We start from the raw sequence: 22,655 nt of genomic DNA on the forward strand, positions 1-22,655 counted from the left end.
AATTTGGTAGTCTTGGCAGTTGGGCTGAAGTTCTCATAATGAAAGTCTCCCAAATTTGGGGCACATACCATATCTTTATGTTCCTGAAGATGGCAATGTGACATTGCCGAAATATAGAAGTGATTCATTAAAGTTATCTTTAATTAATATACTTTATATGCATTGTTAATTCCGTAAATTAATTACCAGACTACTAACTATAAAAATAACAAATCTGCCCAATATGAATAACATTTTCACAATTGGGAGCGGTACAAAAAAAAAGCTCCTTAAAAATTCCTGCTACTGTTTGGAAGGCACTTAACTTAATCGTCAATCAACTGCTATAGTTAATTGATGATTCCTCCCTACTTCTCCTCCACTTTCTGCTAAATCTATAATGCGACAGCAGCTGCTCACCATTCATTCAAAGTACAACTGCAAACCCTGCTCATCTTTCATTCCCTCCTTTTTAATAAAATATCCTTTTATATTTAAAAAAAAATGTCTTGCAAGCATGTACAAGGATTTAAAAATAAGTGGTATTCATTTTTTTGTGAGGAATCTAAAATATGAACCAAACCAAAATATTAAAAATCAATATACTTTTTAAACAAAGTACATAAAATGAAGAGAAAATTACAATAAAAAAGTAAAAATGAAATGTAAACAACTAATATAAAAATATCAAACATAAAATCTAAATTTCCAGCATAGAATAGAAATCAATAAAAGTAGATTCAAAAATAACTAAAATGAAAACATTCTGTAAAGGTCAATTTCCTACTTAACTGTTATAAACAATAAATTATCTGCTAAATGGAATGTATAATGTGATTTTAAAAAGTGTATTTACTCAATAAAAGTAACTTTTGAACAGGAAGGTGACAAATATCAATGTCCTTAGTAAATAAAAACAAGCTGAGAGCATTAGCTTATGTTAATTATTAGTCAACTAATTCAGGCCAAAATGAATTGCATGAAAAAAAAAGTTAATTAAAATTCATCAATTAAATAAAATAATTACAAGCATCTTAATAACTAAAATATTATTTCCTTAAAACAAACCAAAGTGACCTTCAATTGGTTAATGAGGGAACATGGCCCAGTCATTTTCAACAGAAAGCTGAAAGGGAATAAAATAATGGTTATCACCGAGAAAAATGGAGTGGAAGGAGAAGAAGTAAACTGTTCTTCTTTAATTAAATCTTCAACTAAATCTAAGGTAAGTCAGAAAGTGACATCATTTCCAAATTTTATCTCTGTAGCAGTTCTACAATTTGCACTTTTTAAATGATGACGATATAAAGCTTCTACCATTTTAAAATTAGGCATTTAATAAAGTGGTATTGTATGGTAATTTTTCAGCACTTAAAATAAACACATAGCCAAAGAGCTTCACATGTTAAAAGCAAGAAAACTGCTTTTAAAGTATATTTAAATTGCACCTGTAACTCTAACTACCCAACAAAATACTTCTTTTGCTCTTACACCCACCCACACACACACACACATGCACGCACGTTATTTTAAGTTTAGGTGTTGCAATAACATGACTTCAATAAACTGATGACTCTAGGCATAAATAATTATGCCTAGAGTGTGTTACATGGTCCACCTAAGAAAATATTAACAGAAAATGTGTTTACATAGAAATTGGAAAACTACTATGCCCACATGTTCCAGGAGTCATTGGAAAAAACATTCTCAGTGTTTCGAGAGATAGATTCTGGTATTGAGACAACATGTTTATTAAATACGAACCAGATACGTGAAAAACCGACTAGTTTCATAAGTCGTATGATTTACATTATCAGGGGCATTGGTATAGAAAAAAAAGTTAAACACAACTACCAGAGATTAAATTCATAGTTCATTAGATATTTCTAACTGTAACATTGAAAAAAATTTTGAACAAAACATTTTGAATGAAAAATTTTGAACGAAATATTTGTTACTGAATGTTTGTTGGAAGATTGTTATTTATTGTCATGTTTTGTGCTTCACGTGTGTTATGTCCGAGATCTGAGGAAGTTAGACTTTTTATGAATGACGACCACACTTGGTGTAATATCAAACCTTGGTTTTTGTTGCACTGTGTAGGAATTCTAAGCATTATTGCCACATCCTTGAATTTCCTTGTGAAACAGTTTTTAACAATATATGACATGATCATTTTTTCCCAAAGTACTTTATGGCCAGTGGAAGTTGTGTGGAAAGCTAGGCCTGATTTGTGTCCTCTTCTTTTTTCTATGTCTTTTTTATGTTCTGCCATACAGATTTCTCCTGAACTTCCCATGTGACCTATGTAACAAATGCCACAAGAACAATAGATTTGATAGACCCATTTTTTTTTATGGAATGGTGTAAAGGATATATGACATGATCATTTTTTCCCAAAGTACTTTATGGCCAGTGGAAGTTGTGTGGAAAGCTAGACCTGATTTGTGTCCTCTTCTTTTTTCTATGTCTTTTTTTTTATGTTCTGCCATACAGATTTCTCCTGACCTTCCAAGCTGACCTATGTAACAAATGCCACAAGAACAATAGATTTGCTAGACCCATGGTTTTTTATGATATGGTGTAAAGGTTTCGGTGGATATAGGAATCTTGATATTTTTTCTAAAGGGAGAACAGCTACTTTTAAGTAGTACTTGTGGAGCAATGTCACTAATCTGTCTGTGACATTTTTGATGTATGGTTGTGAGATTGCGTTCTAGAGGTCTTGTTTTTCCGCGTTGGTTGTGGAAGCTGTGTTCAGGATTTTCTTGATTGTTTTTGGCTCAAATTCATTAAGCGTGAGGTTCTGTGTTAAGTAGTGTAATTCCTCATTTTGCTTTTTTCCCATGCTGGATATCTTATATGTTCTGTCTCCCCAACGCTCTGTCTATTTTTTGTGAGGGGTGGTGGTGTGAGGCTGCATTAAGAAATCTTCCTGTAGTTGTCGATTTTCTGTAAACAGAAAAGGTTAAACTTTTTTCTTCTTCATTTTTTTTCTATAAGGATATCCAAGAAAGGTAATTTTTATGTTCTTCTATTTCCAAAGTGAATTTTATATTTGGGTGTATTCTGTTAAGATATTCTTTAAAAAGAATTAATTCATCTGTCATTCGTGGCCAAATGACAAAAATGTCATCCACATACTTTAGATTTCTTTTGATAGTTTTTTAGAGCATTAGGCTCAGAGTTTTCCATGAAGAGGTTGGCTAAAGCTGTGGAGAGGAGGGGGGGGGAAGCCCATTGCTAGTCCTTCCTTTTCTTGCCAAAATTTGTCCTGGAATGTGAAAATTACAATCGCTAGATCTGAACTTGCAACAATAAGCCATCAGACATTTGCTATACACAGTGAATTAGCCACTTCACTACCATCAGACCTCGAGAATAACATTGACAACATTACATACAATAAAGCTACATCGAATGCCGAACAGAGAATATATAATTTACCTCCTTTCTTTTAGGCTTGCACGGTGATCCGAATGCATTTTTGGAAATTATGGAGACAACTACCGTGTTTGAATAAAAACTTTAGTTTACTATTACTAAAATTTTACAATTCGACGTTTCGACCTTTATGTTAAGGTCATCTTCTGGAGCGTACAAATATACACAGGAAACAAGCTATACCACAATCATACTGGTTCGTTAAAGACACTGACTAACCGCTACCACAATTGTTGGCCTGACCTCTGGTGGGGAAAAAAAAAAAAAAAAAATTATACATCAGCGCTAAAGTCCTATTATTTGTGTTGTCTACTACATACATATATTAACATTATATTAACATCATTCCAGCCAGTTGGAGTGGAATGGTTTCTAATAATAGCAGATTGGCTAGAGTCCTGACTTGTGTTGAATCTTTCAAATTAGGTTGGCTGAATGTGTGCCATCCAGATCCTTGGAATTTTCATACCATCTTTGTTGTTGATATTTGGGTGGTTTATCAGGATTTCGCAAGATTCTTTAAATTTTCTTTCGTACCATGTTTTTGTACGGTGTAAGGAGCAGGTGCTTTTCCAGTTGATTTGGTGTAAGGTGTTGAGTGCGTGGTCTGAGAGGCCTGCTTCACCATAATGGTTATATTTAATGTGTCTAATGTGTTCTTTTTTGCGTATAGGGATTGTCCATCCTGTTTCACCAATGTACGGTAAGTTACAGGTGCAGCGGATGCAATAGACTCCAGGATGTGCTAATGGGAGGAGAGGGTCCTTAGAGGAGCTGAATATAGTTTTAAGTTTAGTGGGTGGTTTAAAGGTGGCATTAAGGTTATAATGTTGTAGGATTCTGTTGATTTTTTCTGATAACCCTTTAATGTATGGGATGGCTATGGTTTTACTGTAGTCTAGATTCGTTTTTGTTGTGGTTTTATAGAGTATTTTATTGACAGTATTTTTGTTATAGCCATTGTTTATGAATGTGTCACTAATGATTTTTAGTTCTTGTTTCAGGGCCTGCTGGTTAGAGCAAATAGTTGTGGCTCTGTTTTTAAGGGTGTTTATGACTCCATATTTTTGTGCTGGGTGGTGATATGAATTCGCATGTATGTATTGGCCCGTGTGTGTAGGTTTTCGGTAGACCGTGAAGGATAGATTGCCTGAAGGAAGACGTGTAACTAGTGTGTCTAGGAACGGGAGCGAATTTTGGTTTTCGATTTCGATGGTAAATTGTATGCGTTCGTGTTGTTTGTTCAGGTGGCTGAGGAATGTGTTTAGCGTTTGTCGACCGTGCGGCCAGATCGCGAACACGTCGTCAACGTATCTGAGCCAGATTGTCGGTCGAAGCGTGGTGGAATCAAGAGCCCTTTGCTCAAAGGTTTCCATGTAGAAGTTCGCGATTGGGGGGGATAATGGTGAGCCCATGGCCGTACCTTCCTTTTGTAGGTAGAATTTGTTTTGCCACACGAAGTAACCGGACTTTAGTACGTGGGCAAAGAGGGCCGTAATGTCGGGCGGAAATTTGTTTTGTAGTAGGAGAATTGTGTCATTGATGGGGACATTAGTGAAAAGTGAAGAACTTTTCACTAAAACACATTAGAAACATTAAATATAACCATTATGGTGAAGCAGGCCTCTCAGACCACGCACTCAACACCTTACACCAAATCAACTGGAAAAGCACCTGCTCCTTACACCGTACAAAAACATGGTACGAAAGAAAATTTAAAGAATCTTGCGAAATCCTGATAAACCACCCAAATATCAACAACAAAGATGGTATGAAAATTCCAAGGATCTGGATGGCACACATTCAGCCAACCTAATTTGAAAGATTCAACACAAGTCAGGACTCTAGCCAATCTGCTATTATTAGAAACCATTCCACTCCAACTGGCTGGAATGATGTTAATATAATGTTAATATATGTATATAGTAGACAACACAAATAATAGGACTTTAGCGCTGATGTATAATTTTTTTTTTTTTTTTTTTCCCCACCAGAGGTCAGGCCAACAATTGTGGTAGCGGTTAGTCAGTGTCTTTAACGAACCAGTATGATTGTGGTATAGCTTGTTTCCTGTGTATATTTGTACGCTCCAGAAGATGACCTTAACATAAAGGTCGAAACGTCGAATTGTAAAATTTTAGTAATAGTAAACTAAAGTTTTTATTCAAACACGGTAGTTGTCTCCATAATTTCCAAAAATGCATATAATTTACCTATTTTAATGAGTACTGTTAAAAGCAGAAAAGAATTTCTAATGAAATGCTTCAATTTTGATTTAACACTGCAGCACATTCTGAAAATAGATATCACTGCACAAATTGAAACAGGAATCCACAATTTGCCTACAAAGTTCTGCATTACTATTCAAATGCAAAATACCATGCAAGAACTTATCAAAACCGGAATCTGCAGCACTTAAAAAATTAAGACTTGACAACAACATCGTTATAATTAAAGCAGATAAAGGGAATGCGACAGTCGTCATGAATTCCGAGGACTACACAAGAAAGATGAACAGCCTCTTAGAGGATTCCACCAACTATTTGCCTATTACCAGAGCTCCCACATGGCAAACACATAATGAAACTAATGACTTAATCAAGAAGGTACCTAACTGGCCTGAAGAACTAAAAAGAACTCTATCATCTAAACACCCATTAGTCCCAAGAATTTATGGACCACCAAAAATACATAAAATAGATACCCCGTTCAAGCCGATCGTAGATGGAAGAGATTCCTCGACATCAAATCTGGCGAAATATCGGACAAACATGTTAGCGCCACATATAGGAAAAACTGATTCATTCATAAAGAACAGTTTACATTTCATTGAGAAATCAAGGATGTTAATATAGAACCTTCAGATGTTTTAGCAAGCTTCGATATAGTCAGCCTCTTCACTAATGTACCGAGAAATCATACAGTGACGCTTCTTGAAAATCTTTTCCCACCAGACATTGTAGAACTATACAAACACTGCATGAATAATATGTTTTTCACATTCCAGGACAAATTTTGGGAACAAAAGGGAGGACTAGCAATGGGCTCCCCCCCCCCCTCTCCACAGCTTTAGCCAACCTCTTCATGGAAAACTTTGAAACTAACACTCTAAAAAACTATCAAATGAAACCTAAAAGATGGCTACAGTATGTGGATGACATTTTTGTCATTTGGCCAGGAACGACAGATGAATTAATTGTTTTTAAAGAATATCTTAACAGAATACACCCAAATATAAAATTCACTTTGGAAATAGAAGAACATAAAAATTACCTTTCCTGGATATCCTCATAGAAAAAAATGAAGAAGAAAAAAGTTTAACCTTTTCTGTTTACAGAAAATCGACAACTACAGGAAGATTTCTTAATGCAGCCTCACACCACCACCCCTCACAAAAAATAGACAGAGCGTTGGGGAGACAGAACATATAAGATATCCAGCATGGGAAAAAAGCAAAATGAGGAATTACACTACTTAACACAGAACCTCACGCTTAATGAATTTGAGCCAAAAACAATCAAGAAAATCCTGAACACAGCTCCAACACAGAAAAACAAGACTTCTAGAACGCAATCTCACTACCATACATCAAAAATGTCACAGACAGATTAGTGACATTGCTCCACAAGTACAACTTAAAAGTAGCTTTTCTCCCTATAGAAAAAATATCAAGATTCCTACATCCACCGAAACCTTTACACCATACCATAAAAAACCAGGGGTCTAGCAAATCTATTGTTCTTGTGGCATTTGTTACGTAGGCCAGATGGGAAGGTCAGGAGAAATCTGTATGGCAGAACATAAAAAAGACATAGAAAAAAGAAGAGGACACAAATCAGGCCTAGCTTTCCACACAACTTCCACTGGCCATAAAGTACTTTGGGAAAAAATGATCATGTCATATATTGGTAAAAACTGTTTCACAAGGAAATTCAAGGATGTGGCAATAATGCTTAGAATTCCTACACAGTGCAACAAAAACCAAGGTTTGATATTACACCAAGTGTGGTCGGCATTCATAAAAAAATCTAACTTCCTCAGTTCTCGGACATAACACACATGAAGCACAAAATGCGACAACAAATAACAATGTTCCAACAAACATTCAGTAACGAATGTTTCAAAATTTTTTTTTCAAAGTTACAGTTAGAAACATCTAATGGATTATGAATTTAATCTTTGTTAGTTGTGTTTAATTTTTTTTCTACACCAATGCCCCTGATGATATAAGTCATATTATTACTATTATTACTATTATTACGGGCAACTCCAGGGAGTCATTAGACTCATCGAGGGAGGCCCCAAATCATATTCATCACAACTATTTGACATTCATACAGTATCTATCATACCTCACCTTAAACTCATTCACTGTCACAGCATCCACTACAGACTCAGGGAGCGCATTCCACTCATTCACTACTCTAAAAGTAAAGAACCCAGCTCTAACACCTTTACTAACCACACTTTTGCCCAGTTTCCATGGATGTCCCCTAGTCCTCCCACAACCAGCCCTGTTCTCAAAAATATCTTCTGAATTAATTTTATAGAAACCTTTCAGTAATTTGAATGTCTCAATCATATCTCCCCTCCTCCGCCTATCAACCAATTTTTGCAACCCACAAATCCTCAACCTGTTCTCATACGGTTCATTCCACAGACCTGCTATCATCTTGGTCACTCGCCTCTGGATCCTCTCCACCTCCTCCCCATCAAGAAGAAACCTAGGTGACCAAATCTGAGCACAGTAGTCTAGATGGGGTCTTATCAAGGCTCGATAGAGAGGAACAATAACCTGCTTGTCTCTGCTTGTTAACGTATTCCTCAGCAACCAAGTGATTTGATGAGCTGTTTTGGTCACTTTTGCAATGTGTCCCCTAAATTTCAATTCCTTATCTACCAACACTCCTAAATCAATTTCTCATCAATTTCCTGGAGCAGGGTTCCACCAATGCAGTAATCTGCCGCCAATCTTTTCACCCCAAAGTGCATAACCTTACATTTTGCCACATTAAACTGACATCCATTCTCCTTAGCCCAGACCTCCAATCTATCCAAATCATCCTGCAAAATTTTGACGTCATCTGCATTCACTATTGCCCTACCCAACTTCGCATCATCCGCAAACAAATGAACTGTTCCTCTCAGATCATTTCCTATATCATTTATGAACAAATTAAACAGCAGTGGTCCAAGAACAGATCCTTGTGGCACACCACTAGTCACAGGCCGTCTTGTGGACTCCACTCCCGAGTAAACCACTCTCTGATATCTCTCCGTCAACCACCCTCCTATCCATCTCACCAACCCCATGTCCATTCCCATATGCTGCAATTTACTGATTAGAATTCCATATGACTTAGGAAACTTGTCAAGTTTTCACATATCCTGTTTGTATTTAATAGACATATGGTCTCAATACCAGAATCTATCTCTCGAACTACTGAACCACAGAAACCTTTGCACACATACTCAGTATTGTTTGTGCTTAAAAAATAACAAATAACAATGTTCCAACAAACATTCAGTAACGAATGTTTCAAAATTTTTTTTTCAATGTTACAGTTAGAAACATCTAATGGATTAGATGTTTCCTGCTAAGAGTTTGTTGTTAGTACTTTTCAAATAAGCTAATTTTTTGAGTTTTCACACATATACCATTCAAACAGTTAAGTGTTTCATTCTCAAATTACAATTTTTTCAAGCTTATTTTAATCAAAAAGCATTAAATTTTAACCAGTATAAATTTTGTGGTTTGCCAACTGAAATGTTCTTGTGTTACATGCATTTACAAATCAGCATCCTATATTTAGGATGTAAAGCATTTGCATAGCAAATTGTCTGATGGCAACGAAGGATATTACAACCATATGATTCTTTAAGTTTACACACATATGCAATACAAGATATAATCATTCATACCTATATACATAGATAACTATGCACACCCATGCATACATTGATATATGTATACATAGTTATATTTTTTCACCAGCAGAATGGTCTCTAAATGCAAATGTTCTACAGTAAATTCAAAACTCCCTCAAAACTAAATGACATTTGTATTCAGCTAAAGATGGCCACTATACCCATGAAGGATAAAGAAAAGGAATTTATTACTATATTACCATGGAAGAATGCCACTGAGAATATGGGTTTGAATATGAGCATGGGTTTGTTAAAGGGAGATCATGTTACAGCAACTTACTTATATACTATAAAAAGGTGATAAATGTCTTGGACAAGTGAGATGCATAAACAACGGCTTACTCAGATTTTGCAAAAGCTTTTGATAGACTGCCACACAACAAGCTGTTAAATTAAACTGAAATGGATGCGACTGGATAACAGACAAGTGAGTTGGATTGGTGATTAGCTGTCAGACAGGTATCAGAAAGTTATATATGGGGTCAGTGTCCCGAAGTAGTAGGATCATGAATGGTGTGGTGCAGGGGTCTGTAATGGGGCAATTGTTGTTCAATTTTAAATTGAACAACAATCAATAATAAATTGCTGTTATATATTAATGATATTGGGGTGGACTTAACTAGTGATATGTAGCTGTTTGCAGATTATGCAAAATTGAGAACAGCAATGCAGAGTCGAGCAGATGTTGTGGCCTTACAAGAGGACTTGAATAGATTATATGAATGGGCAGGTAAGTGGAACTATCAGTTCAACAATGCAAAGTGTAAGGTTTTGAAATTTGGTAAGTAATGATGGGGAAACTTTAAAGGAGATAGAGGAGATGAGAAATCTAGGAGTGGTGGTGGACAAGGACCTGAAATTCAGGGGCTGCATTGTACAAGTAGTGAAGTCATTATATTAGATAACAGCAATGATGCAGGGACCTTGACAAGCAGAAATAAAGAGGTTATGATTCCATTGTATAAGGCCTTGTTCAGGCCTCATAGGATCATTGTGCACAGATTTGGTAAACAGGTTTTCAAGGTGATGAGGATATGTTAGAAAATATCCAAAGAAGATTCACAAAAGGGATAAGTGGGCTTGGAATGTGGAGTATGAAGACAGAAGGAACAAGAGGCTACTCTGGAAACTGTATAAGGAGCCTGTGAGCAGAGGAGTGAGTTCTTTGTATGGAGAATGGTTGGTGAGTGGAATACATTGCTTGTTGTGAATGTAGACACAATACATCAGTTTAAGGCAGTGCTTCCCAAACTAACTTATGGATGTAAAGGCCCCGCTTTGGAAAAATTTAATTTCACACCCCCCCATTGAAAAAAAAAAAATCGTAATACAGACATATATTATTATAATATTTATTGTATTTATATTCAATACAGTTTATATTCAAGATTTTGCGTTTGTAAGCATTTTTGTGCTTCTGATCAATACCTTTGAAATGAAACTTATATGAATAAGCATATATTTACTAATATTCATTAAGCGTCGAAATACGCAGGAAGCAAAATTCGTGAACGAACACCAATGTGTGATTTTTTTTTCCATTAAAATATAAAAAAATAACATAAAAGAAATAATAAATAATAAAAATTAAATGCGTTTCTTTTAAGATTAAAAAAAAAGAGAACTACTTAGTCTTAAAACATTTTAAATTTGTTTTCATTATTTCACAGCTCCCTCAACAAAACTTGCAGCCCCCATGGGGGCTGTTGCCCACAGTTTGGGAAGCGCTAGTTTAAGGCACAGGCAGATAAGCTTTGTATGCAATAGTGTGTACCTCCCACAACATATCTCTTACTCCATGGAAGTCAGATGTTAATAATAATAATAATACTTTTACACATCATAAAAGTTCTATTTTTCTAAGAAAAATTGCAAGTTAAATGTTGTTCATTTTTGCATAACTATCTCTCAAATGAGAGAAATTACTGTGATAAAAGGAATCATTCAAGTTTTCAGGTTTGCAATAAATTTATTGAAATCAGCAACAAATATTTCGCATGGAAATGATTAGCATGCTGTTGGTTAATCTGTATGATGAGCACTGTAAGCACCAGAAAGAGTATGTCAAATAGATAATTGTTTTTGATATTTGCTGAGGATGAGTAGTTCCTAAATAATCAGGTATCAAGAAGCAATAATTCTGATTTAAATTTGGACAGTATAACAATGCCTCTGAACTTTCTTTGAAGAGACACTGATATTTATAATCACTCTTATGAATAGCAAGCATCATTCCTGTGAATACTGTGTTGTGCACATCTGACTTTTGAGGTTTAAAATGTTCAACATAATAGTACTGCTTTTCACTAATCCCTTCCCCCCCCCACACATAAGACCATCTTTTCTTGGATGATTCCATCCAAGAAATATAAAACTATAAGTCTAAGGAAATTAAAAACTACAAGTCTCTAGTATTGTGGATGGACTAAGGATCTTTTAATTTAATTTTTTTAAAATTTATTTTTAACATAATCTGTTTAATCCATGCATGCCTATCCATGCCCACAGTGGGATTCAAACCAGCAGCCTGTTAGTTGGAGAGTGGGTACATTAACCAACTGGGCTGGCAAAGTCTGTTAAATAACACTCACAAAGAATCTAATAAACATTAGAGATGGAGATAGAAGCAAAAGTTTTTCTTTTATAGTTAAGCAAAAGATTAGAATTTTAGAGCCTCTGCAGCTCAGTCAGTATATATGAAGCCCAGGTCAGAAAGACCTGGGCTCAATTCCCATCCAAGACACTAGGAACCTTTATCTGGTCTCTTTTGACTAAAGGTGAGTTAGCCAATCTCATATTGGTGGAGGCGATTTTTGTTCACGGAGGCAATTTGTACAGAACAGGCAAACTGGCTCCGTGAACATTCACTTGTACAGCCATAAAAACTGTCCCCCCCCCCCAATGCCAGACTCTACAACAAGCCAGTTGGGGTTTCTCACAATTGCATAATCAGAGTAGAACCACCACCACCAAGTGGGATAAAAGCGCTTTAGATGTAGAATTGTAAGATTGTAATACCCACTGAATATGACAAGGATTACATGGCCATTTGATTCCATTCATGATCTGACTCTAAGAAGTTATTGCTGTAAAGATGAACAAGATGAACAACTGTCATGTGCTCTGTCAATTAAGAACGACAACCACAATCTTTAGTGAGTACTTAAGAATCGAAGCTATAAAACTGAGAGGAGAGCTCCAAATAGCTTTTAAAGAAATGCGGAGAACAGACAGGGCTTCTAACCTAATGTCCAATCCTCACCTTCTCTTGGTGCACCCTGTTAGGTATCTACCTGGATACTGAATGAACAAGGATGGGCTGGCAATTTGGGATTTAGCCGACCAAACTGTACTCTTATTGCCTTAATCCAAAATACAGAATGATGGTACAACATGAGAGAATTTCATGCCGACTCGGGCATCACCAGGTTTTCTCTGTTTGCCCAGGGAACCAGGGCAAAAAGAGAAAAGTCAGCTACTGGAACAAATCCACCCCAACTCAACAACAGCAGAATTCAAGATCGGTACTATCAACATAAGAAACCTGAATGGCAAAGAAATGGATCTAGCTGAGGAATTGGATAAGTACCAGATCTACATAATAGGGGTGATTGAAACAAAAAAGGCAAAAACTAGCAAGATCTTTCTGAGCAATAAATACAAAGTGTTATATTCAGACAATGACAATCAAGGAAAAGAAGGAGAAGCCATAGTATTCAACACAAAATATGAGGCTAATCTTCTTGAATGGCAGGCAGTCTCAAGTAGAGTGATGTGGGCAAATATCAGAATTGAGAACTGAACAATGAGGCTTGTTTGTGCCTATGGTCCCACAGAAGGTTCTACTAAGGTAGCAGTGGAGGAATTTTTTGAGGCTTCAGAGAAAGCAACTGACACAATGAAAGAGGAAAAGTTGGTCGTTGTTTGAGATCTAAATAGCAGAGTAGGAAATGATTGTCAGACATACAAAAATAGAGTGGGAAAATTTGAGAAAAAGAGCAAAGCTAATAATAATGGCCAATACCTGTTGGATTTCCGCTCAGGACATGGACTGGTTATTACTACCACAATGTTCCAACATAAACATATGCACAAATTCACATGGAGAGAAGAGAAAAGGAATAAGAAAAGTCTCATTGACTACATTATTGTTGATAGTGATGTTTTCTCTCTGGTGCAGGACACCAGAGTGACACTACTTTACGACAAACAGTTGAGAAAGCATGGGAATATAACAAAGATCTGTATTTAAGTTTTGTCGATCTGGAAAAGGCATATGACAAGTTGCCAAGAGAGAAGCTATTCAATAAGCTACAGTTATATGGTGTCAATGGGACATTATATCAAGCAATACTTAGTCTTTGAGTTGTAAGTCAACAGTTAGAATTGAAGGAAGTACAGGAAGATGGTTTAATGTTAAATCTAGCGTGATACAAGGATGTACATTATCCCCTCTGTTATTCATTATCTATATGGATCACATTATGAAGGAAAGTGGTATTAAACATGATATCAGAATTGGAGATGTTAATGTCAGCTCTTTGTTTTATGCAGACGATGTTATACTTCTAAATAAATCTGCTACAAGTCTGAAATATTACCTGACTAAATTGAATAGCTGTTGTAACAGATATGGTATGAAGGTTAGCATTAAAAAGACAAAGACAATGAAAATAGGTAGAATTGTTGAAAATGTCAACTGTGTAGTGAACAGAGAACAAGTAAAACATTTCTGCTACTTAGGCACGCTTTTTACTGAAGATGGTAAATTAAATATAGAAATAGACAACAGAATCAATAAAGCTGGTATGGTAGGCAGTCAATTGAATAAATTCATATGGAATAAGAGAGAAATTAGTTGGAACACTAAATTAGCTGTATACAAGGCAGTGTTTAACCAGTTTTAACTTATGGATATGAGAGCTGGATCAGAAGTAAAACACTTGACCAAAGACTAGAGACTGCAGATATGAGAGTCCTGAGAAAGATTAGAGGCCTGAACAGATGGCATCAATAGCAATATCATATTAAGAACAAGGATATTAGGAAAGAACTTGACATTGTCAGCATCCAGGAATGCATTAGCAAAGTGAATCTCAGGTAGTATGGTCACTTAAACAGAATGGGCGAGGAAAGATTAGCAAAACAAGTGTTCTCTGCCAGGTTGGCAGGAAAACGACCCACAGGAAGACCAAGATATAGGTGGAATGATACGGTACAAAGTGCCTTAGACGATAGAAATATAAGATCTGATAATGTCAGTGTCTTGACAAGTAACAGACTGATTTGGAGGAAAATTGTAGATGGAAGTTAGTAATGATGTAAATTTTTCGTGTAGTACTATCATATCCTGTACACCCCTTGAGGTTACATGGCAGGAATTTGATGATGATGATGAACCACAATTTTCTTAGCACAATATCTGGTAGTTAAGGTAAGGTTATGATGAACATTAGTTGACAAAGTCCTAGAGGGTGTAAGATTAATAAGTAAGATGTGTAAGAAAGATAAACTTTCAGAGTTCTCCTCTTTCATAGTGAATTGAATACACAGATGTAGATTGTTGATTTCATGTAGAAATAAAGTGGTTAAATAAGTTCACTTTCAGAATGAGATCTATTGGTAAATATATCGTTTACACAGCAGATCCAGAAGGAGAGTTCGAGTATAAACGGTGGATAATAAGTATCCTCCAGATGTTTTAAATAATAATTAGCCAAGAGCAAGCTCCTTCAATCTGTTTATAGATATTTTTCCAGCTACACTACCCTGATTGCATAAAAAATTTAAACATCTTCAACAATATCTGGAGGGAAGCCTTCAGATAGAAGATAAACAGTCAGTCAAATGGATGTTAGTACACAGAAGATATCTGGGAGAAGAGTATCAGAAGCTTGTAAGGGAGTCTCTTTGAGCTTGTCTAGAGTTTGTGTAGAATTTTTGATAAAAATTATCCAGTGTCTGATACATGTACTTAATAGATGTGTCAGAAATTTCATCATTTTGTATGTAGGTGAGTCAATGCAGTTCACAATGGATCTCACAGGACAACTTTCTTTATGCATTTTTTTAAAAATTTAATAAAAGATTGCTTTAAGAGAGTATATTTGAATTATCAATCAATTCTTTGAACTTGCCATCATTTTATATACTGTTGCTGAATATTATGTTTATGTAATTTATAGTTTCCATTTTTATTTCCCTCCAGTTTAATTTATTTTTGAGGACTGATATCGAATCATTATACAGAAAACTAAAGTCACTGTTCCTTTCATAAAATAATCAAATACTTTCTCTCATAACATTTATGGAAGAAAATTCAAAATCCTATAATATAAAATTTCTCATATATTTCAGTGTCAATAAAGTTTCTTGATACATTACCAAGTTTAAAAATGCTGATTTTACATAAACCTTCACATTTCTTTATTTCACCTTTTTAACTCAAGTGATTTCCAAGAACAAGATAACCCTTGCTTCGTCTTTTAGGGTTAAAAAAAGAAATAAACTCTGAAAAACTACTCTTTTCTTTCTTGAGGATTAAAGAACAGAAGGAACACGTGAGGTCATCAAAAATTCTTAATTTTTTTTTACCTTATTCATTATGTTTTGAAATAGGTTTTGAGGATATTTTACTGTATTTCTTGCTACTACAGTAAAAGTTTTTGGATGTGCTTGTACAGTGATCCCTATGCGAATTATTCACAATTCCCTACCTCTTTTTAATCAAAGCTCTTCATAAATGCGCACACATGCATAACTAGGATTTATACAATGACATGTATTTAATTCCTATCTTAATAACTTATTTATTTTATCACTCATATCACAACTATAAATAGAATATGTACTTATCTGTAACAAATCTATTTGTATTCATGCCTATTATTTTCCACAGATTGTGCTAGTCTTATGCAAATAGTTCACATCTGATTAATGCAGGTTGACATAAAATTTATACCTCTTAGGAATGTAAACATATCAACTAATTATAGAAATTCTCTTAATTATCAGTTGCTTATATATATCCTGACAGCAACAAATTTTATCCTTCTACATAACTATGGTTTCTCTACAAAGCACATGCACATGTATTGATTTGTCACACCAACTCTATGGTTGAGTACACAATAATGCACTTTGCACAGTGCCTGGCATGAATGTATTATGCCTTGTACAGATAAGGCTTAGGGAGATTTCTATGGAGATAGTTTTTTCACTTGATAACTCAAGTATATCCTCATAAAACAGAGCAAATCTACCTAAAATATCCAAGTAACAGGCAGGCAGAACAAACAACTAAGCTAATACAGAGACAAATTTAACCACCACAAGCTAAAATTTAGTTTATAAAAATTAATTTAATAAGTAATACCATAAAACTAGAACTAGTGCAAGGAAGATGATGACAACAATGATGATAAAAATGCAGATGGCATTAAAACAGTATGGTATTGCAAAGTAACAATTAAGTAAAAATGTAATTCAAATACCTTGTGGAAGTTCCAAATAGCCCATTCCTAATCCAACCTGATAAAGTCTAGGGCAAAATGGAGTAAAGTCTTCAGATGTATGTTCTACAGGTGGATCTACAGGTAGATCTTGTAAACCCAACAGTTCCCAGAATTCCATATTTTCCTGGCCTTGTGCAAAACCGATAATTTCTGACTGATTTTTCCTTTCATTTTTGTTGATCTTTTCTGCAAGTAGCCTTGTAATTTAAAAAAAAAAAAAGTTATTTACTAATTATCTCATCGAAGAAAAGCCATTTAATGTTAAGATTCAAAACCATTACTCAAAGCTTCATGAAAAATGAACTGTATTAAAAATTAAACATTTATTTATTTGAATAACAGTTAACAGATTATTCCCAATTACTCTTCAATTTTGGACTTCATCAACTTTTATTTAATTAAATCATGTTGTCTTTTAATGAACTATCATGACAAAGTGACAAAATCTTACAAACCCATTCCTAATGCATTGCATTCCTGGCCTGATAAGTATCACTAAAACTAGATGTAAGAAGAACACTGATTTTGTAGGAAAGGGAATTACATTTATGACCAAGGAATGATTTTTTTTTCTCTGTGATATAGGGGAAAAATCAGCCCTTGCTCAACATAATTTCACAACATGTAAAAACAGCAGACTAGATAGAAACAATAATTCCATCAATATTTTTATATAAAATTTAGCCAAAAGTGCTTACTTGAGAAATCTCATATAAATTATCATATTATCACAGATTTATTTGGCTTTAAATAAAAAAGACATAAATAGATAAGTAACTATGAGGGTAGTTCCATAAGTTTCTGGCCGGACTAACTTTTAGAGGTGATAGAAAGAAAACAATTGTGTCACTTTTTAACATAATCTCCCTTTACTTTACTTCAACACATTTTTCACATCTTTGAATTAACATTTCTATGCCCTTGTAAACACAGTCTGCACTTTTATTAAAGATACCAAGCAATTTTAAATAAAACTTGGCTTTAATCCTATTTCCCAAGTAAGCAAACAGACAAGTAAGTCAAGTTTGCACCTGCATGCAGTGCGAGTCTGGGTGACTCTGCACATAGTGCAAGTCCCCAAGTTACCTTGAGTATATATAACATATCCAAGGCAAAAAAAATTTTCTATATCTATCGCTCGTCCTGAGATTTTTAATTAATAAGGACAAAGCACCTCATGGTAACTTGTTTTGGTAAAATTTATAAGCTCTGTATTACTTAAACCTTGGTGTTAAATTGTGAATGAAGCTATGTTATGTAATTTATTTTTTTTCATTCACATTTAACATTGCTTGTTAAATATTAATCATGACTTGTATAAAATTATTTATTATTCCTTGATTAAGAATTACTAATTGAATATTTATTTAAAACCTGACCTATTATTAATTTATAAAATAATAAAATGTATAGAATTTTGTATAACCAAATATATATGATGTAACATAAAGTGTTATTTTTATATTTAACTGTATACGTAATCAATAAGTTGAAGAAGTAGCTTAAATATTATATTGTTCTTATTTGTAAAATATTTAATGTTATGTAATCACAAATGCAGTAGTAATAGAGCATACATTACATTGGCGAAATGTTTACGCTTAGTCTATTGTCATGGAAACGCACGCGTAAACAACCACGAGTGGAGTAGAGCGTGGCGTTCGAACGTAAGGTGGGAGTGAAGGTCATAGAGAAAGAAAAAAGTGAAGGAAGGTCATAGATAAGACAGGGAAGGAAGAGAGGAATTATTATTAAGCGAGGGAGGAGAGAGTTTTGCGGAACCAGTAGGAAAGTAGCGTACAAGTAAAGAAGTAAAAGAAGATTATAAAATCCTTAGGGCAGGAATTTATGGAAATAGTGTTCGGAAGTGAACCATTAAGTAGTGAATCATAAAGTTTAATATTATAAGCGAAATCTGCTGTTGTTATGAAGAAAGGTTGATGCCGTAATCAGATAAAAGGAAACTGGACAGTCAATGCGAAAATTCTGATTAGTTCCAGTTAATCTGGATTACGATTAAATTCTATGTTGCCCTAGGAAAAGGTTATATTGATTACTTGGAGAAAAGTGAACAAGAAAAGATATCAGTACTTAATTACTGTTGTTTGGAAAAGTGATGTGCGACTAACAGTAATACAGTTAAAACTGTGGAGAATTTTTATTATGTGTGTTCCGCTAATGTTAATTAAGTTAATTCATAAGTGCTCTCTCAATAATTTGATGTATTGAAGAATTTGTCTGGTAAGAGTAGTTGTATAAGTTTGTCTATTTTAGCTTTAACTGTGATATATCTCCAATGCTCAAGGACCGGAATATATTTGCTTGGAATATTGCTTACGTAGTTTATTGCCTGCTGTGAATATAAACATTGAGCTGATAGATTTGTCAAGACTGATTAAGTGTGAAGTTGTTATATTAACTTGAGATAAGAAGATTTGTGTTTTTGAGACTGTGAATTGTATATGAAAGTTAGAACATTGAATTAGCATGAGCGACCTAAGAAGATGTGTTAAGTTATTTGTATAGTTCCATTTTAAAATAGAGTTCTTGTATTTGTTAACCATATCATATATTAAATGTTTTATTTTGTTGATCTAAATATTGTGTTTGCCTGAATTCCTTTTTATTGCACCGTTCATAAATATTCGAATCTAGCGGGAACCCCAAGTAAAAATGATAATAAATAATTCGGCCTAATGAGATGACCGCTAACCTAATTAAGAATTGATCCTACTATTTATATAGACTAATCTAAGAATAGGGTGGCGCAGTATAAATATAAATTTCCCTACTTTTGGATCGGTGATCACTTCGTAATTAGTTATTTTATTTATAAAAGTGACTTGAAACTAGATGGTGAGTTAGAACACGACAGAAAAGAGCCGTCACGACATTTATAAGCTCTGTATTACTTAAACCTTGGCATTTCTTAAGCCTCACTCCCACTGATGAGCCCTCGATAAAGGTCGAAACCTGTCTGGGTAGTGGCCCCTGCCTTTAACGTATAGCATCATACATCTCAGCTAGGGGATGTGCTTTGCATTAAGGGTAAATACCAAGGATAGTGATCAAAGCTTATTCCATCTTTACCACGAGTTGCCTGGACTTGCACTACATGAGGAGTTGGCGTGAGTTGCATCACGTGCAGGCGCAAACTTGACTTACTTGTCTGTTTGCTTACTTGGGAAATAGGATTAAAACCAAGTTTTATTTAAAATTGCTTGGTATCTTCAATATATAACATACCCAAGGTAAAAAAAACTTTCTACAGTCTGTACTTTTGTCTTCAAAATGGCATAAAACTGCATCTTTCACCTCATTGTCATCTGCAAATTTTCTTCCTCAAAGGTCTTTCTTCAGTTTCAAGAAGAGGTAGTAGTCACTGGGCACTAGATCTGGGCTGTAGAGTGGGTGTTCAATCTAATGGAATCCACAGTGGTTCACTGCAGCCTTCGCAACAGTAAGGCCATATGGGCTGGAGCATTGTTGTGAAGCAGGTAAACACCATGATTCAGCATTCCTAGTCTCTTTTTCTCTAGCATTGTGCAGTTTTTGCAGGAGCGAAGCATAATATTCTGCATTCAAGGTGGTATTCCTTTCCTTGAAGTCAATCAATAGAATTCCCCAGCAATCCCAAAAGATTGTTGCCAGAGTTCCCACTGAGTGATCTTGGCTTTTCTCGGCGATGCTTTGCCTGGTTTGCATAACTCCATCGATTCCCTTCTGGAAAGAGGATCATAATAAAGGACCATGTTTCATCCCCCACTAACTGGTTTCCAGCTCTTCTCTCTGATTCCCTTGGCAAAGCTCTAAAAACTTGCAGGAACATGTCACATGATGCTCCTTCTGAATTGAAGAGAGAAGTCGGAGCACCCACATTGCACTGATTTTCATCATGTGAAGTCTTTCTCGTGAATGATGCACAAGACAGTTGTTATAGAAAGCCCCAACTTTGCTGATTGAGATTTCTTTGACCTTCAGCCATCTGTCACTGAGCAGTTCCTCCTCAACAAGAGACATTTTCCTCATTCATCACTTCCACAGACCGACCATCACGAGGATCATCTTCCATGCTCTCTCTCTAGGCGAAATTGCTTAGCCCATTCCTTCATGGTGGAATACGAAAGAGAAGCCTCCCCATAAATACCATCCAATCGCTGTTTGATAGCACTTGGAGAATGCCCTTCTTTGGTGAAAAACTTTATCACAGTGCAGTACTCAATTTTTAACATTGCAGCCACTTAGCATGCCACATGTTAGTCAAACAAGTGCCTCCAACTGAATAATGCAAGTAGAGAGTTAGAACTAGTATAAACTCCCCATAGATGGTGCTATCTGTCATACATGGTGTTTTAAAATTGGTTTGAATTTTATATGTCAAGCCAGAAACTTTTGGAACCTACTTCATAAAAGGATGGAAACTTTTTTTTTTTTTATATCTAAAACCAAATAAACCATCCTGTTTGCTGGAGACTATTACTGCACTAAGCAAGAAATCTTTAAAAAACAATCTTCAATTGTTTAATTTGGGAATGTCGAAAAAAAAGTTTAAGAGTGCTTGGTAGGTTGCAGTTGAGGATGAAAGATGTGAGCCATTCATATTCAAGATGCAATTAATGCTATGTAATATAAAAACAAACTAATGGAATTATAGAAATTGAACATTATGCTAAATAATCAACATAAATAAATAAAATATAAAGATCATATCACTGATATAAATTAGAGTGAATGAACTGAAAGCTCATGATTCTCTTCCCATAACTATCATCATGAACAGACTGTCTTTTAGTTTTGGAAGACCACAGTTACTATAAATACTGTGAGAAACATAATACACCTTATGTTATGAGTGATAGCATAAATAAAAGTGAAGCATATCTAGAACTATCAATAAGTTTTTTTAATAATTAATGCTGTGGAAATTTAAACTTATCAATATTTTTTTAAAAAAATGATTAATGCTTAATTTATTAATATACAAAAATCACATGCCAATAAAATGAAATAATATCAACTTTTATACGACTTCTCTTTTATCAGTACAATACTGAAGTAAACTTAATTTATTTTCCCCTTCAAGTAAAAAAATTAATAAAGAAGCATTAAGAAAATCAAGAAATCATAAAGAATCTATGATTAAAAGTGCTTACCTTGCTTTCGAACGTATAGTATTTCTCGAACTTTTCCCATTCCATATTATTAATTTCAGCCCAGCATCCAAGACATACACATACCTTGGATCTAATGAGCTATACTGGACAGCTACCTATAAAAATCATTATTACATATTAAACAAAGTAAATGAGGCTTCATTATTTAATTTTTTGCCTCCTCCTTTCTGAATTAAAAAGACATATTACTTGCATCTTAATTAACATGTTTTTTCCCCTCATACTTCATTAATTAATAAACAAAATTTTATCATCCACCTGGGTCTGCACATTATAAAAATATTAAGCAGCAGTTTTTTTATAGATGGTAAAAAATTTCACCTTGAAAAATTTTCAACACTATAATGAAATATTTTGTAGTTGCTCCTCTATAGACACAGCTGGAAGAATGACTATAGGAAACATTTGTGAGGACTTATCATTTGTAAAACTGTTTCCTCTCCCATGAAACTCAGACAAATGAGCTGGAGAACACATGCGAATGACAATGCAGCAGACTATGCCAATAGGAATAACTGGTCCTATCCTTGCAAGAATTTGTAAAAACCAAATTAGCTATAAAAGGCAATTTGGACTAATACTTTAATGGAAGAAGATGATAATGATAAATTTATAT

At 34.7% G+C, this 22,655-nt stretch overlaps 1 protein-coding gene across 2 annotated transcripts in view; it reads right to left on the reverse strand.

The window, feature by feature from the left end:
- The window catches only part of fliI (FLII actin remodeling protein), a 437,463-nt gene that overhangs the window by 195,539 nt on the left and 219,269 nt on the right, over nucleotides 1-22,655 (reverse strand). For both annotated transcript variants that reach the window (XM_090398141.1, XM_090398140.1), the window contains exons 18-19: nucleotides 22,019-22,134; nucleotides 16,845-17,062 (exon numbers count right to left, since the gene is read on the reverse strand). In XM_090398141.1, coding sequence (XP_090254267.1) covers nucleotides 16,845-17,062; nucleotides 22,019-22,134 — 334 coding nt within the window. The remainder of the gene's footprint in view (nucleotides 1-16,844; nucleotides 17,063-22,018; nucleotides 22,135-22,655) is intronic.

This window comes from Typopeltis vanoorti, chromosome 9 (genome assembly GCF_054136105.1).
Source record: "Typopeltis vanoorti isolate ZY-2024b chromosome 9, IOZ_Tvanoo_1.0, whole genome shotgun sequence".
Taxonomy (NCBI): domain Eukaryota; kingdom Metazoa; phylum Arthropoda; class Arachnida; order Uropygi; family Thelyphonidae; genus Typopeltis; species Typopeltis vanoorti.